This window comes from Coffea eugenioides, chromosome 10 (assembly GCF_003713205.1).
Source record: "Coffea eugenioides isolate CCC68of chromosome 10, Ceug_1.0, whole genome shotgun sequence".
Lineage (NCBI taxonomy): Eukaryota > Viridiplantae > Streptophyta > Magnoliopsida > Gentianales > Rubiaceae > Coffea > Coffea eugenioides.
Genome location: NC_040044.1, coordinates 37,431,329 through 37,449,269, shown reverse-complemented (window position 1 = coordinate 37,449,269; position 17,941 = coordinate 37,431,329). Strand labels below are relative to the sequence as shown.

General features: G+C 32.6%; 1 protein-coding gene across 1 annotated transcript; it reads right to left on the bottom strand.

Annotated features, from left to right (window-relative positions):
- Positions 1 to 4,698: 4,698 nt before the first annotated feature.
- LOC113749322 lies at positions 4,699 to 6,882 on the bottom strand. The gene is made up of 2 exons (XM_027293013.1): positions 5,937 to 6,882; positions 4,699 to 5,091 (listed from the first exon to the last, which is right to left on the bottom strand). The coding sequence occupies exons 1-2, from the start codon at positions 6,761 to 6,763 to the stop codon at positions 5,022 to 5,024; spliced, it is 897 nt and encodes a 298-aa protein (XP_027148814.1). The 5' UTR covers positions 6,764 to 6,882; the 3' UTR covers positions 4,699 to 5,021.
- Between the last annotated feature and the right edge of the window lie 11,059 nt (positions 6,883 to 17,941).

The following is a 17,941-nucleotide window of genomic DNA, read 5'->3' as shown; positions in this document are numbered from 1 at the left end:
AAACTAAAAATGATTAATGAATATTTACATGTGGGGTTTTGGGTGGCAAAGGAGGAGCTATTGTAAGTAGGAAGTCCTGGGTTAAGGACTTCCATTTATGAAAAACAAATTAAAAAAATAAATATTCACATTCATCGAAAAGTCAGCAGCTAGTAACTACTGTACGGAACACCTCAAGTGGAATAACTAAAGTGATATTTTCATAGAATTTTCATATATTTCCTTCATAGATATGCAAAGCAGAATCAGGTGGCAATATGTTCAACTTTACTCTCTAACCAAATATCACAAAAGTTGGGAAGATTAGAATGAGCCTCTCCTATCTACTGGACTAAATCAAAATTCAATTTATTCGATTTGTTGCTTAAACCTCTAAGTACTCTCTAAGTAGTTCCATTGACAAAAAGAAAAGAAAAGAAATTCTTAGTCTCCTAAAAGCTGGCAATTGAAATATGTTGAGAACGTTTTACATGTAGTTTACCATTGCTTGCATATGAGTTTATTGGTTAATTTGAATAATTACAGCTAATAATTTTTGTAGATGATTATTCATATTTTTTACATGATGTGTAGATAGAAAGTATTACAGTCAGGTATCTAGAAATATCAACACAAATTTTAACGTTCTAGTAGAAATAGAAGCTTTTTACCTCCTTATAGCTGATATTTTGCAAATCGAACGCTGGTTGAGGGAAACCATTTTTTGTTGATGAAGTTGTTTCTAAAATAGAGATATATTTTTCCTATTATTCTTTTAATTTGATAGTTTTAGTTGATATGATTTCTTTCCTAAATTGTTAAAGGACTTTCATAAGTTGCAACTTGCTCACCAAAAAGAATGGTTTACATTTGATAGAATTAGGCTAGAAGCAATTTTTTGGAGTTAAAAAGAACTAAGGATTTTATTTTCACATATAAGCCAGATAGGAATTTCTATGCATGATTGTATTAATTAACATATTTTCTTTCGTTGACTTCAAATGAAGTGAAGCAATCCACTTTATATATTAGAGCATGTGAAAGGACTTGGGTTACAAGAGTTAGGTGGGGCAAATATCTATGGATGATTGATGGATGTGTTGGACGGTCATTTTAATATGGGAAAAAAGTTCTAAAAGGAATGATCAAATACTTAGATTTTTATAGAGGCGAAATTTCAATTTTTTTTTCATTTGGAAAGAAAAACTATGAATTTTTGATATAATGAACCTAATACAGAACTTAAAAAATATACTAAATTAAGATCAATTATTGTGTGATCTAATCCTCAATTCTGAGAACTAAATTGCCAATTGCCCCTATATTGTTCCTCTAGAATCATTTGCCACATTGACGTTGACAATTAGTAATATGTATATGTTTGTACCAAAATCTGCATTGGAAGCTCAAATTGGTTTCACTTTAAGATTGGCATGCCACTCATTTTCTAATAAATACAAAAAGAAATCTCTATGATATCAGGGCAAATTTCTTTGAATTAAAAAAAAAGTTGCACAAACAGGGGAATTGGGGGGGGGCTTTTTCATTTTTTTAGGAAGATGCGGCTGCAAAAAAAAATTATTTTTTTAAGCCACAAGACTGCCACGTGCAGTGGCCAAAATTACACTTCCAGTCCTCCAGGGATTGGAATTAAAAAAGGCACACAAGTTTCTTTTTCATGTGCGTTGGCCCATAAAAAAGAAGATTTTTTGTTTTTGAAATGTTAAGGAAATGTAAGCACTCTTGTGAAATTGTATTATAATTATTTGAGCATCTTTACTACAGTTCATGACTGAAGCCACTGAGTTGCATATTCAATTTTTTCAGCAAGAATGTGACCTGGAATCAAGAGCATTATTGACTTATGTAGATGTAATTTTATCTTTTTATACATACTTGTGGTTCTCACGTAGGGCTGCAAACGAGTCGAGTCGAGTCGAATTTTGGCCTAATCGAGCCGAATCTCGACATAATTTCATTGAACTCGAACTCAAGCTCGACGAGCTGACAATTTCAAGCTCGAGCTCGAAAAAAATAAAAAATAATTATTTTATTTTTTAAAAAATAAATAAATAATATTTTTTTTCTTAATAAATAATAAAATATTAAGGATATATATGTAATTTTACTATTAAAATAAAAAAATATATAGTTAAATTAAAAAATATATATATACTTAAAATAAAAAAATAAAAAAAAATATACTTAAAATAAAAAAATAAAAAATATATATATATACTCGAGCTCGCGGCTCGCGAGCTAACGAACTTAATATTTTGAGCTCGATTTCGACTCGAGCTCGATATTAATCGAGCTTGACTCGAGAGCGGGTCGATTCGTTTGCACCCCTATTCTCACGTAAGCAATTTATGAGAAATTAGACTTGCAACACTAACTGTGCCCATTTGAAAAAAAATCAAATACTACATGGGACAGATGGATCCGATTTTATAGTCAAGTGTGCAAAGTAAGAAAAATGTGCTCTTGAAAAAGGTACTTTGAAATTAATCTTGAGACAAAAAACCTTAAATATAATGCAAGTTTCAATGGACAAAAAATAACTTGGTTTGTTATGAAAACTAAATGTCAACAAGAAAAGAGCAATTTTAGAATAGAAATGTTTCATCTCTCCCAAAACGAGTTTTTAAATCATATCTTTTAAGATGAATTGATAAAGTTACAAAAAGTTGATAAAAAAGGGAGGTAGGTGAGATTTCTCAAAGTTTAAGGATATCAAATGATATTATTACAAATCTCAGGGGAGGTTTCTGAAATTATCCCTTATTTTAAGTTATGCTTGATGATGAGTCATCTTTCAGTGTTTTTTGAACATGTTTTGTGGATTTATATATTTTACTTCTACATTCACAAAGAACTAGTGACATTTATTAAGTCTGGATTCACTAATTTTGATGTCGAGGAGCACTTGGTCTAGTAGTTAAGGTAGGGTTTTGGATTCAAATCTCCTTCCCTTTTCAACTTCTTAAATCGTATTTCCGGCTAAAAGGGAAAAAAAATAATGGACATGCCAAATATATTCTGAGATTTGGTGAATTCATACAGAAAGAAGAACAACTATTGTATTTGCAGCTGGGCTTGAGTCTGTATGCAAGTCCAAAGTAAAACAAACTAAACAACATTTCGGGATTAGGCTTTGTAAGAAACCCCATAATACATATAGCTTTTCAACTCAAACCGCAAAAATCTAAAACATGCTTTAATCTGGAAGGCTATTAATTACATACCAAGTCAGAAGACTTTGGAAGGTTATTACATACTAATCCAGATGACTCAAACTCAAAAATATCGATGATAAAAAGCTCGGCCGACTTGCAGTCTATGAGGTCTTCCAAATTATTGGAAACTAAAGTTGGGCATAAATAGGATAACAAACTTAAAAATTTGCTTAGCATTAGGCGAGCCAAGGACAACAGCAAAAGGAACAATCTTAAGTCGTGATTTGCTTCAGAAGATGAAACATTCTTCTATGTCCGATTGGCCAACTATCTTAATTTTACAGATGGCTGCACTTATAATCCCCAACCTCTGTTTGAAAGAGATCACAATTAGTCGTGCTCATCAACTGTTTGAATGAGAGATCATAATTAATTGCTCATCAACTTGTCAAAGTGAACAAATTAAAAAGATCTTGCCAACAAATAAGTTTACAGAGAGCAATTGGGTAAAAAAACAGCCATAGCGCTTAAATTCAAATGTGCACTCTGAGAAGGGATGAAGCTAGCAAAAGTTGTCATCGCCGTCACCTCAAAAACGTTGTGGAAGTCGCTTTCCATGACTTCATCTCAGGTTTTCCTAAGATTAATGAAAGGTTGTGTTAGACGTGTTGTAAAGTACCTTTTTCTGGTAGAGATGGCAGTTTTTTTTTTTTTTTGTTTACCTCTACATAAATTATATTTCATATCAGGGTGAGGGATGAGGCTTTTTTTTAGTGACTTTGTGTCCAAAATAGAGATGGATTTTTTAATCTTTTTTTTAAATATAATGTAGTTTCGGTTCGTACTTCGTAGGATAAAGTTTTGTGTAGAAATTTCTATTAGTTAAGTTGCAACTTGCTCATCACAAAGACATAATTATGTTTGATAGAAATGATATACTTTAATAGCTACTAACAAGTTTTTGACCTCCTATTTGCTTCAAATTTTAATAGTATTCAACACAAATTAGGACTGACTATGGGGTTTTAACCAAAGAATAAAAGTTTTTAACCTTAAAATTGATTAAGAATTTCATTTTTATGTGAACTAGATAGGATTTCTGATGCATGATTGTATGAATCAAACTATCTTCTTTTGCTGACTTCAAATAAAGTGAAACAATCCACTTTATAAATTAGAGCACGGGAGGACTTGGGATGCAAGACTTTGGTGGGGCAAATATCTATCGATAGTCAATGGATGTGTTAGACTGTCATCTTAATATGTGGGAAAAGAGCCAACACTCATATTGCTCGTGCATGGAAAATTTTCAATTTTCAAGTTATAGAGACAAAACTTCAATTGACTTTCAATTGGAAAGAAAAACTATGAAATCTTGGTGTATGTGGCCTAATACAAAACTAAAACAATATTTAAAAAAAAAAGATCAATTATTGTGTTATCTAACCCTCAAATTCTTGGAACCAAATTGCAATGTCCTCCCCTATTATTCCTCTAGAATCATTTGACAGACCCGGGTTGACAAATTACTACCATGTGTATCTTCGTGCCAAAATCTGCATTGGAATGTCAAATTGATTGCACCTTGAGATGGGCATGCCCACTCATTTTCAGATAAACAAAGAGGATGATTTTACAAAAAAAATAAAAAGGAACCACCTATTTGAAATATTAAAAGAAGTAACAACTAGTGGACTAGTACTACTTTTTTTGTTGATAATTCCGAGAATATACACATAATGAACTCCAAACTTTGTGACAAGTATTAAAAGAACTTCTTTATCTTCATCCACCATGAATTACCATACCACCGGGTTTACAGAAGATAAGGGTTCTTTACCATATCAAAATGCCACTCTTCTCTTTTCACTTTGGAGATTTGCCTTTCGTGGAATAAAAGCAGGAGAAGCAACTTGTTAAGAAGCCACTTCTTTTCCTGCATCACATTCAAGAATCAATATGACTAGTTTAGTATTCATGCTGTATATGTAAATATTTGGTGCGAAAACAGAAACAAAACATATCAATACAATTTTTTTTTTTTGTAACGAAATGAAAATGCAATTATTAATGGCACTTCCGAAATCTCTTTTTTTTTTTAATCATGTAGTACCTTGTGAAAAATAAGACAGTAGAAGTGATAATTACGATTAACTTAGCAACAATTACCATATTTTCTTTCCAAAGCAGTAGTTGTTGTTTGTTCTGTTCTGCTCTGTTCTGTTTCCATATAGGACCCAACAATACTTGAATACAAAGGATGCTACAGAAAATCATTATTAGATTGTCTTATTTGCACCAACTGGATCATACCTTTCATGGCACAATTTTGCCATTCTCCAAAAGAATTAACAAGTGAGCAATGGATAGCCAGAATATCAGATTTTCTTGTCTTCTCCTTGGCTCTAAACTTCAAATTATAATCATATATCCCAATCCAATTAATCCACTATTCAATTGTCCATATGCCCCAATCCAATTAGCTTAGAAACAAACTATTCTGGCTGCTTTACTTGACATTAATGTTAAACCGGAATATGATAAAATGTATACTCATACCATTCCTTTTGTTCTAATCAAGATCAGATTTTGGATTTAACACCTATGCTCAAACGTTGTAAGAGCAGTTCTGATTCAAAAATTGATGTACTTTATTATGCGCTGACATAATCTAATTACATAAGAGCATAGAATTTCTAAATTAATTTCAAGAACTTGAAGGAAAAGCTAACAGATTCAAAGGCATGAAGGAAAAGGGTGAAAAAATCAGGAAAAATTTACCTTCCACTGTTGCTGCGACTACTGCTGCTGCTGCTACCACTACTTCCAGTGCTTCCACCGTTGCTGCTTGTTCTACCACTTTCGCTCCCACTGGAGCTTGAAAATCTTTTCTTCCACCAATCTTTATCCACGCTTTTTGATGTTTTATCAGGGACCTCTGGCTTAGGAGAAACTTTGGCAAGAGTATTGGTCATCAGATTCTTCTTCTTTCTTGATTTGAAAGAAAGTGGAAAAACCATCTTCAGAAACAAATCCCTGTTTTCCATACTTTTACTTCTCAGAATCTGTGCTTTTTTCTCACTGTTCTTGCTTTCTTGCCTTCTTATTGACTTCACTTTCTGATTCAAAACCTGAAGACGATCATCATAATTTTTCTGCTCAAGTAAATATGATTCTTCTTTAGGACTTTCTATTCTGGGATGTTCCACAAGATCTTTTAAAGACAGTTCATAGCAAGATTCAGGCATGTTCTTGACCATTTCCATGAGTTCCCTTTGTCCTCTGGCTATGGCTTGTGTTCTTGAAGTTGGAGATAGTGACCGATAAGTATTGGAATTACACCGAGAATTCAATGGACTTGTCGGTGGACTACTCTTCCACAGAGGTGGTGATTGAACCCCTGATTCATCTTCTGAATTTTGAGGCCTGAATTGAACTCCATCACCATTCAAATTCCAATAGTTCTGATAGTTTCCCCCTGTTTTTCTTGCTCTTGCACCAAAGCTCCCTGACCTCCAACTACCACTGCCATTTCTATCATTTATGCTTCTGAAGGGATCAAACGCCTGATGAGGGTTGTCATCAGATTCAGTTCTTGGATCAAGCATGGTTTTCTTGGAGGAAGATTATGGGTGGAAAAGAAAGGGAGCAAGAAGCAATCCAGGAAGGAAATGACAAAAAGAAATGGGGGAAAATGAAAATGAACCGTGTGAATAGAGTTTGGTGCGGTTGCATGTCATCAATGAGTCTTGGTCCATTGTCCCTTTCCTTTTAATAACAACAATATTTTTCTTCTTGTGGCTAAATTTGCTTTTAGGCTCCAAAAAAGTCAAGCCTTTCTAGATGGCTGGACACAGAGCCGTGCTTTTTCCCCAAAATTTCTCGTGCGTGTCTCTTTTGAGCATTTACTTCTAATTTTCCATTTCAAATGGAAGCAAAGAAGTTGGCTGTCCCATTCATGATTTTGTTGAGGAAAAATCAGTGTCAAGAAAAATTATGATATCGGGTTTTCTTTTTTGAAGAAAATGATGACAATGATACAACGTTTTTGAATGTACTCAAGCTCACAATTAATTCTGAGTTTATCAAATTCCATACGTGTTACTTAACTAGTGATACAAGTTTCTATGCAGAATAAAGGTACATCTAGCATAGCCCATCTTCTTAGATCTGGGATGTCTTTCTTTCAATGAGCCTTAAATTGCCCCATGCATTAATTGATTCGAAGATCATAAATTCATTGAAATGCATGCTAGAAGATTTGAATAGAACCAGTAGGACAAGAATAAAGATGGGACCAAATTAAAGTTAATTACAAGTTTAAATTAATGACCAAGAGAGTGACAAGTGAAAGAGCTATATAGTTGCGATCTAATTATGATGGTTTGTTTAAGTGGTGTGGAGTGTTGGGGAATGGTTGAATGGCTGACAATATTACTTTTTCATGTAAAAGCCATAATTTGCTGGCTAATCAAATAATTGTACGTCTTGTTATTGTTTGCTTTGGATTTTGCATAAGTTGATTATGAAAAATGATTATAAAGAATAATCAAAAACTACTCTTTGATAAATTATGAATTTTAACTTTGTTTATTGTTAAAAAAAATATAATCTAAGTACAAAAGCAAGCGAGAACATAAAAAAAAAAATTAATTATTCAAAATCAAGATCTATAATCAATCAATCGAGAATAAACCGTGCAGTATCACATCTCATTATTTGAAAAAAGAAAAGAAAAAATTTTAGTATCACACTAAACATGGACAGAAGTAGAGATACAAAAAATTGTATTCTTCAGTTAAATGGAAGTATGCTGTTTGTAATTCTATGTCAAACATCAAAGTTTGGAGATTATGCAGAACTTTTAGGCCTTTGGTCATTTAGTCCGGTAATGTAGTCTTTCTAGTCAACAAAAAAGCTAAAGCATCTTTATCGAAAATATCACAAGGCTGTCGAGAACTACCTTTAGTAATTTGGCAGATTGAATATGGAGATAAATAATAAAGAAATTTTCGACTTTTATTTTTTAAAAAAATTTTATAACATTTGTTCGACTTGGTAATGGGATGGTAGTCCGGGTATTCTGTACCTATTTGAAGATGCAAGTGATCATGAGTTTCACTCATGGTGGTCTCCTCCTTTTCTTAAGGATTAACCCAAAAAAGTAACCCACCCAAAAGCCAAACCCACCCCCCCCCCCCCCAAAAAAAAGAGAAAAATAGGGATACTAGTTGTTGGATTTAACATAACCTAATTTGGTAAATCAGAGGAATATTTTGAAGAAATAGTTTTACATTCTCATGACTGCAAAAGTCTTTTTTTCTAATTTGATATGTATATTGTCATGAGATTAATTTTTTGTTCTTTTAAGAACAAGTTAATCTTCCTCTTTCCAAAAAGATAATCAAACGGAATTTTAGGTGGAAATGCGTTTATTAAGAATTAATTAGTATCAACCATTAAGCTCCTAAAAAGATTAAAGCAGCAAAACACGCACTTTATACTTTTTATCAACATCTTGGTAGGTTTGTGGAACTTTATTTAATGTGACTTTTGTGGCCTAACGATTTTGACTATCCTTCCTTGTAGATTCTTGTGAATGTGACCCTTTATTGCAATTGACACGAAATGATGTAGAAAGACCAAAAAAATAGAAGAATTTTTTTTTTCAAAAAAAAAAGAAGGAAAAAATTTATTTAAAAAAACCAAGAAAACTTGCGAACAAGACTTTCCAAACCGCGTTCCTTTCTTTTTTGTCTCAAGAAGATGAAATTGTGGCTCTTGAATTCAATAATGCGTAGTTCCCACGTTATTTAGGAGAAAATGAGTAGTTTCAGCATGTCCCTTCTTCCAAGTAAATAGTCATGATTTGACGTTTAGTTTGATAGGTGGGGTTTATTTATCTTAATTACTTTTGTTTTAAATGCCCAACATTCTTGAAATGTTTCTTTCTTCAGTAAAGCATTCCAAGCCACTAGATCAAGTAAATCAAAAGCAGAAGGAGTTTATAATTTTGAATGAGGGGGTATAGGTTGAAGAAGAATGAATTATCAACAAATGACAAAGGACTAAAATATGGCTAAATTCTGAATGATGCAAAATATAGGATTCAATATTAACAGCTGACTCTCAGGCACACCTGCAGTGCCATATTTTTCTTGCCCAGACAACTACTAGAAGCCATGCAAATCCTTGTCAAATTTTCTATTCTCTTTTGTACCATTTTGTTAACGTATTTCTCATAGTATTAATTAATAACAAGTTGGTCATAAACAATTGTTATCAGGGTTTGATTGGCTAATTTACAGGTAAACTAATTAATTACGGCTAGTCAATTCTATTTCTGAATTCTGAATATTGGACAGATTTAATGACTCAAAGGTCTGGGCATCTTATCTTCTTCACGTCTTCTAGATCATCTAGATGGATAATTGACAATCTTATTGACTACTTGAGCAGATTTGAGCACAAAATTAAGCGGAATATCTGTACATACACTGGGTACATGGGAGTACATAATTGTCTTCATTGTGAATTTTGCACCATGGAAATTAAAGCTGGATGGGCCCCATAAGAAGTATAGAAGCAATATCATAGTATTTTTGTTCCAATTTTGCTGCCTTTACAAGTCTTGAGGTAGTGATGAACTAGTTTCATGCTTATTGAGATTACAAGTCTAAAGAGTAGCTTACAAGTTACCACTTTTATCAAGGAGAGGTACGATAGTGGCGGTTAATTTAATGAATTAATGTTATATATACTGTTAGCATATAGAATTTTAACACATTCAGGTATAGATATATGACACACAGGTAAAAAGTGAATTTAAAATTTGAACAGTAATAATGTGGCATTCATCTAAATCTACTTATTATGTAAAAAATCTCTATACTGACAGTGTAATTGGATCTCTGTTCTTGTTTTTAATTGGCTAGGTGTTAAATAATATCACTACAGAATTTCACCTGAATATCTGCTAGTTAATTCTCTCTTTATTGTTTGTGGATGGTGGATACGAGTAGCAGCAGTATTTCACTCTAAATTTAATATACTGTATAAAAATAAATATGTAATATCCACATTTCCTAACTTTCTCAGCAAGAAATGGTAAAATGCAGGCATAGGCTTCCTATGTGTTTATTTATTCATGTATCATTTAACTAAACGACATACTGAGTATCTATGAGGGTGGTTGACAACTCCCAGGATATTTCACCTTTCCCATGACATATGCAATGAAGTTTTAGAAACTTGACTTCAGCCAAATTTGTCATTCTATTGTGAAAATTCACTTGGCAATATAAGGTCAAGAAATTGTTTATGTTGTCTCCATTTGTCTTATACCCTCCTCGTATGCATGATTCATTGATTTGGATAATTGAATGAGACTATATAAAGTCTGCAAACACATTACGTGCACGGAGAATCCTTATGGACTACAACTAATTCCAACAAATCTGAACAAGGCTTTATTTGTCTGAACATACGAGAAGAAATAGGGGTATCTGTTGGATTCGTTGTGACCTAATTTGGTGAATCAAAGAACCTGAATTTGGTGAAAAGATACATGAGGCGGACGTTAACCTAACCTCTAATACAAAGCGGTGTATTTCTTTTGCCAACTTGATGGGATCATCCAAATAACCAAAATGCAATTTAACAGGAAACGCATTTATTTACGAATTAATTTTTATCTACTTTTAGCTCCTAATTAAAGCAGCATAAATGCACTTTATGCTTTGATTAATCAACACGTTGGTTGCTTTTTTTTTTTTTTGGGAACTTTGTTCAATTTGATTTTTGTTGCTTAACGTTTTTAACCATCATAGTTGTGGATTGTTGTGAATGTGACTCTTTATAGCAGGTAGCTTGAAATGATGTTGCTGATCTGTGAATTAATGCGCCTAACAGAAAGACAAAAAGCAAATAGAAGGAAAAATAAAAACTAAGAAAACTTAAGAACAAAACTTTCTAGATTGCATACTTTTCTGAAACAAAAGATGAAATTATTGTTCATGAATTCGACTTCTACGTTGTTCCCACTTCTATTTGAAGAAAACTAATTTCAGCATGCCTCTTCTTCCTTGTCAATAGTCATGATTTGACATTTAGTTTGAGAGTTGGGGCTTATCTTAATTACCTTTGTTTAAATACCCCGGTCTTCAAATGTTTGATACTTTAGTTAAATATTAATAAGGATTGACATATAATTTAAATTTAAATTTAAGATTGAAAATTTTATATATGTGTCATGTATTTAATCATAATAGTATATACACCGTAATGTATATGAAATTAACTCTATTTATAAGGCCTTCCAAGCCATTAGATCAAATAAATCAAACGCAGAAGTACTATTATTAGTTTTAGTTTCTAAATTTGACTAATGGGGTATAGCTTGAAAATTGAATTATCAACACAAGACAAAGGATTAAAATATGTCTAGAGCTGTATGAATAATTAATGTAAACAGCTCACACTCAGGCACACATGTAATACCATATTTTCTTGCCCAAACAACTACTAGTATTCATGCGAATCCTAGTCAAATTTTGTCTTCTCTTTTATACCATTTTATCAAAGTACTTAGCATATCAAGTCCATGTTGGTCTTAAAACAGCTGTAAACAGGGTTTGATTGGCAATTTTACAACTATCCCTATTTCTGAAGTCTGAAAATTTGAATTCTCCTTTTACCACGTTTTTTGTATCTTTGACGCACAAAACCTGCATGCAACAGCTCAAAGTTGAGGTTTTCTTCTTCACCTCTTCTACATTTTCCAGATGAAGCGTTGACATCTCATTTGACCACTTGAACGGGGTTGAGCGCAAAAGTGGAATATTTGAACATATACTAGCATGTAGGAATACTATATGGTTGTCTTCATTGCTGAATTTTGCACCATGAGAGAAAAAAAGAGTCTACCTACAAAAAATGACTCTAAATCACGATATTTCTAGACGATAGATACAAATATGAAAATCTCTAAAATCAAAAAGATAGATTATCCATTAATTTGTCTCTGTCACTTAAATTGAATGTCGCTTAGTATAGAATTTTTTTTTTTTTTTAAAAAAAACTTGATGAGGTAGTTATGAAGTACATCTTGATTTTGCACCCTTTAGAAAGTATAGAAGCAATATTTGCTGCTTTCTCAAGTGATCATCAGATAGTGATGAACAACATCTTGATCTTGACAGCGATCAAGCAAGCAAGGGCATGCTCTGATAGATAGCAAAAAATTATTTACTTGTATTATAAACATATTTTTTATATTTCAAATTATATTTTTATCTTACATACATCACATCGTAAAAATATTACAATAATTATTCTAAATAATATTTCAATAATCTCCTATCCAAACACACCAAATGTTTTGAGACATATTTTGGCGAATTATGTATAGTAAAATCACAATCAAGTTGCATCTACATGACATGTCAGATTGCGCGAGTGGGTTATGGATGTTATGATGCTCGTGGTGTGGCATATAGTATTAGAGGGATTGTGAAGAGTCTAATTGTATTTAGTTGGTGTAATTCTTATAAACTTTGGTGATTTTTTCTTAAGTTACTGTTCATAATTACAACAAAACTGCATGAATTAACACCAAATTCTGTAATTCTATTTTCACTCTGTGCTGCTCCCAATGAACCTGTGCTGCTCCAATTTTGATGCATTCCTGGTGTGGTATCTAGCCATCTTATGAGGGATTCATGTAGTTATTGATGTAGAACACCATCTGGGGATCTCTCCCAGGGGACGGATCTCCTGCGCCGAATCGCGAGCCGGATCCCACAACTGCCAAATTGAAGTCTCTGACCTTATTTCTTGATTTTTACCAAGTTTTCTTGATTTCTTTAACATTTAAGAGTCTTGTTAAATTTCTTTTTAAAAAGAGAGTCTTGTTAAATTTTATTTGAAGCATTATTGATTGTAAATCATCTTTGGGTTACTTTTAGAAATCGTTCGTGTAACACTTCCTGCCTTATCCTCTTTCGCGCATGGTATGGAATAAGATTGGAATTGGCTATATAAATTTTTTTACTTTTGATATAATAAGAGGTATTTTATCAATAAATAAGAGGAAATTCAGCCAGCAAAGTATACAAACGCATATTTTTTACCAAAAAAAAAAAAAAAAACAGAGTAAACGAACGCATATCAATTGAAGTCTGCAAATGTGTACATGAATTGATTGAAACTAAAGTGTCTATGAGCAATATACAATTTACCAATTTTAACAAGGAGAAGATTGAATTGGGCGTAGGTACAACAGTTGGAGTTAATTTGATAAGATCTATGTTCTTGGTTATTTGAATAGACTATTATTTGCACAAATTTATTTAGTTACGTCATAAATATATTTTTATTAATCACTTTTTATTTCACATACGTCACATCTCGAAAGAGTTTTATCTGTATTTCTGCTAGTTCACTCTCTCTCCTTTGCTTGGGGATAGTAGATACGAGTTGTTGGATTCCACTCTAAATTATATTTATCTAATATCAAGTACCATGTTATATCAACATCTCCTAACTTTTCTTAGCAATAAATGATAAAATGTAGGTATTCATTTCCTATGTTTTTATTCTTGTTTTTTATATAACTAAACGACATATTGAGTGTCGGTCATGGTGGTTGGCAACAACCAGGATACTTCACTTTCCCATGACGCATGCAATGAAGCTTTACAAACTTGACTTTAAACCAATTTGTCTTTCTATTATGGAAATTAATTAACTTTAACAAGAAAAGGTTGTACAATTGGTTTATTTTTTGTCTCACTTCTTATATCATTTTTTATCCCCATCATCCATTAAAATAATTCGCAATATATTACATGCATGATTTGAAATAGGTCCAAAATTTTTGTTAAAGCATGTGATCAATAAAAAAAAAATCTTACTTTTTTAGGGTCAATATAGAATGAGGAGAGAATACATAAATGTTAAGAGGATAATCTATGAATAGGAAGGAATTTTGTTAAATCTAAGTGGAGCAATCCACGAGAGAATTTTATAAAATTCAAAGGTGAAAATATGGTGCAAACTTAAAAATCTTAAAAAGTTTCAACGTCATTGTATAATTTATCGAATTTGAGGGGATTCTACGTGGCTCTGCCACTGATAGCACCACCCATAAAAAAAAAAAAAAAAAAAGAAGGTTAATCAGTTGGAAATTTTTAGTTCAAAGAAAACATAATCATAGAAGTCTAAGAGCCCTCCCCTAATCACTAAACTAATCCCAATAATTATCTTATTCACTCTTTGTCACTGCATAACGTTAATCCCCACAGGTGCTGAAATATTCTCAAACTTTTCATTCTTGTGATATCCATGGAATAAAAAAAAAAACAGATTCAGTATTAACTTCACTAGATTTGCATAAAATGCACACAAGGAAATTGGGTCTGGGATATTTTATCAAATTTGTTGTGGACAAAAACCTGTTCAGCCCAAAAATATTCTCTTGTTGGATCAAGACTTGAATCTAGGTTGTAGCCCAAGATAATATTCAAGTCCAAGAATAATTATCTTCCAATTAAGGAAATTGTTCACTAGATTCAAAGAAGCACAACTTCATCCAGAATGTAAGCAAGACCCATTTAGGCCCATTAAGAGAATCTCCACAGGAAAGGAGGTAAATTTTCATTTCAGCAAGTTTTTTCTTTTTCAATTTTTCTAGCAGGGAAAGGTGGAATTTAAAAAACAAGAAAAGAAATGGAGGATTTGACCTAAGACTTGTAAGTCCTGAGCCCCTCAACTTTAGTTACTAAACTAAAGTCTCCTCGGCTCATGTTAGTGAGTTCTATTTTCTCACCAGAATTCTATATTTAGAGAGTTCTCTCTCTTTGAATTTTATCTTTCTCCATAAATTCTTATTTAAACGTTAGAGCTTTCCCCAAAGGATAAAGCCCCTCACCTTGTTTTGGTTAAGCCTTTATTAACTTCTGTGGACCATTGAGCCTTTCTTTTGGCATCAACAATTTTGTGCCGTCTATGTGGCTGTTACCATATCTTTTGCCTGCATCTATAAACAAATAAGAGTAAGACAAATTTTGGTACGATCAAACACGTGCCCTTTGCTAGTGGATAGAAATGAGCGACAGATAAAAAGAGTCGTTGAGTGATTGACTATTTCCAGCAAGCACGTAGGATCGATCGTAGCAATGGTTTCGAGTTAATTTCCTACTTTAATTATTATAAAAAAAGAATAAAATTTAAAGTATTAATTTTTAACTAATTAAAGAATAAAATAGATAATCAAATCTAATAAATAAAGATAAGAAAACAATTGGCAAAAACTAGGGTTTAAGATTTTGATCTAGGGTTCGAGTTAATTTTTTAACAAACCATGAATGCATCAGACAATTGTATTTTAGATTATCTCTCAATACATCTAAAGTTTGTTTAATTAAATTCTATGTCTCTTTAGAGATCGCAAGTATTCAATCAAATCTTTTAAAAACTTTGGTGATATAAGTGTGTCATACAAATCCTAACCTGCTCTTGTGATTAGACTAAATATATTCATCTATCTAGTATATGATTGTATATTTTTTCTTAGTTCAATACAAACCCTAAAAGCATGACTATGGTGATCAATCACAAACATGTAATTGAATCAAGATAAATAAATCAAGGCAAAAGTTAAAAATTTAAATAAAATAGATATTCAAAACTCCTTCACAAAACTCTAACCCTAGATATAATTTAGTTTAATATATTCATAATTAAAATCAAGAATTCAAAGAAAAGAAACAAATAAGAAGATAAAAGTAAAGAAAACTTCTCAATTTCCCTTGCTTCGATCTTCTTCTTTGATTCTTCCACGGTTCCTCCTTGATCTCTCAAGAAAAGAAGATGTAATGGTTTCTATCCTAAAAACAACCTTAAGAACTCCTATTTATAGTTTCTTGAAAATATATCCTAAACAGGGTAGAAATAGGCTTTATTGGACTTGAAAAATCACGTTTTCGCCTATTTTTCTGATGATGACCGGCCCAATGACCAGCGCCGGTCATTGGATCAAGTTCAAAACACAAAAGAATCTGAAGATGTCTGACACGAAGCTCCTTGCAATGTCTGACGCCAGTCCTAGATCCGTTCGTGAATCGGTACAGATCCGCATGCATATCACTTTTGAAGCCCAAAAACATCATCAAAGAGGCTGAATCAGTTCTTACTCAAAACATGCAAGTTGTAACTCTTTGAATAAGCTTTTCAATGCCACAAGAATCAAGTCATTTGGAGTATGTATGGATGCCGAGATATACCTAAAACACTGATACCTGATTACAAGAGCATCGCAGCTCAACTATATTTTAGTAATTTGGATTTTTGACTATGAAAACATGATAACCAAACATTGATGTCTACGTAAGATTTGTAGAACATTCTCTGAGGTTCAAACTAAATCAAGAATCATCTAAATTCAATTTATGTAGTTCAAGTTATTGCCAAAATACTAAAACATGTCAATCTTATCAAATCCTTTTCTCTTGACTTTTTCCTCTTCCATTGCTACTTCATGCCACGTTTTTAGCCCATTTTCTCTTCAATTAAAATTTTCACCTATTAAAACAATATAAGAACAAAATTAAATAATTTCTACTCAAGATAAAGCTCAAATAACATAATTAACTTGCAACTTAAACATATAAATTTACTACATTTCATACCCTGTCATTGAGCTTCTGGAGGAAGTTTATCATTCTGTCAAATTAAACTTGAACGGCTTGGCAAATTGGAGGTCCCTGTGGATGTAGGATACAGATAAAGATACCATAGCCCCCTTATGAGTTTTGACAGGTAATTTGATGGTCTTGACTCTACTGGTGTGCAGCTGATGAGACAAACTCTGTGCCACATGTGGATAAGGATTCATTGCCAGAAAATTTAACTATAGAATTGTAGATCACCGACAGACAGTTGGATATTATTTGAGCCGGGATTTGAAGAGCTTGCCTTACAGTTTGTTGACATGTGGAGGCATGCATGCTCCAGGAAGATCCTGGGTTCGGTGAGCCATTGCTTTAGTTGGACGAAAAGCATTTATTATTTCAATAATATTTCCTTCAGCAGTAACTATTTCTCTTCCACCAAAAAATAGAGCATACATAAAGATTATAGCATATAACTCCATTGATTTAAGAAATTATTGCTAATTTGGCTATTTCAATCCTTATCATGAAGTGCATGTTTAACCATGTTGTAGTAAGCCCATTGCCTGAGCTGGTGATATACTTTCAATGCTTGCTCGTGTCCAACAAACACTTGCCAGTTTAACAAAGCTACCCCACAGTCCAGGAAGCATAATTAATATAAAAAGGAAAAAGCAAATTTCTGCTACAAGATAGTTCTTGCAAATGTCCTTATCAATTATTAATCAAGTTCCATGACATCGTTTTGAGGTACTATGTAGGTAGATTAAGTGAAGCCTTTTGGCAATTAATAATTCCGCCACCAGAAATAAAAATTTAGGCTTTCTCGTTAGGATTTGTGCTTTTGCGTTGTGGACAGCCAACAATATGAATTTCTAACTATATATTATGTGCCACCAAAACCCGCACTATAGACAGATCTATTTGCTTCATATAGAATAATGGAGCCAGAAAATTGGACCCTAAGGAAAATTAGAATTAGATCAGATGGAAAAGGCAGGTGGGTATAGAGGGACTTTCTGAAGCAGTATTGAGGCGAATTCTCAACGTAATCACTGTTTCTCCTCTGCCTTCATTTAGGAAATCCTATGTTTAGTACTAAACGAGTTGGAACTC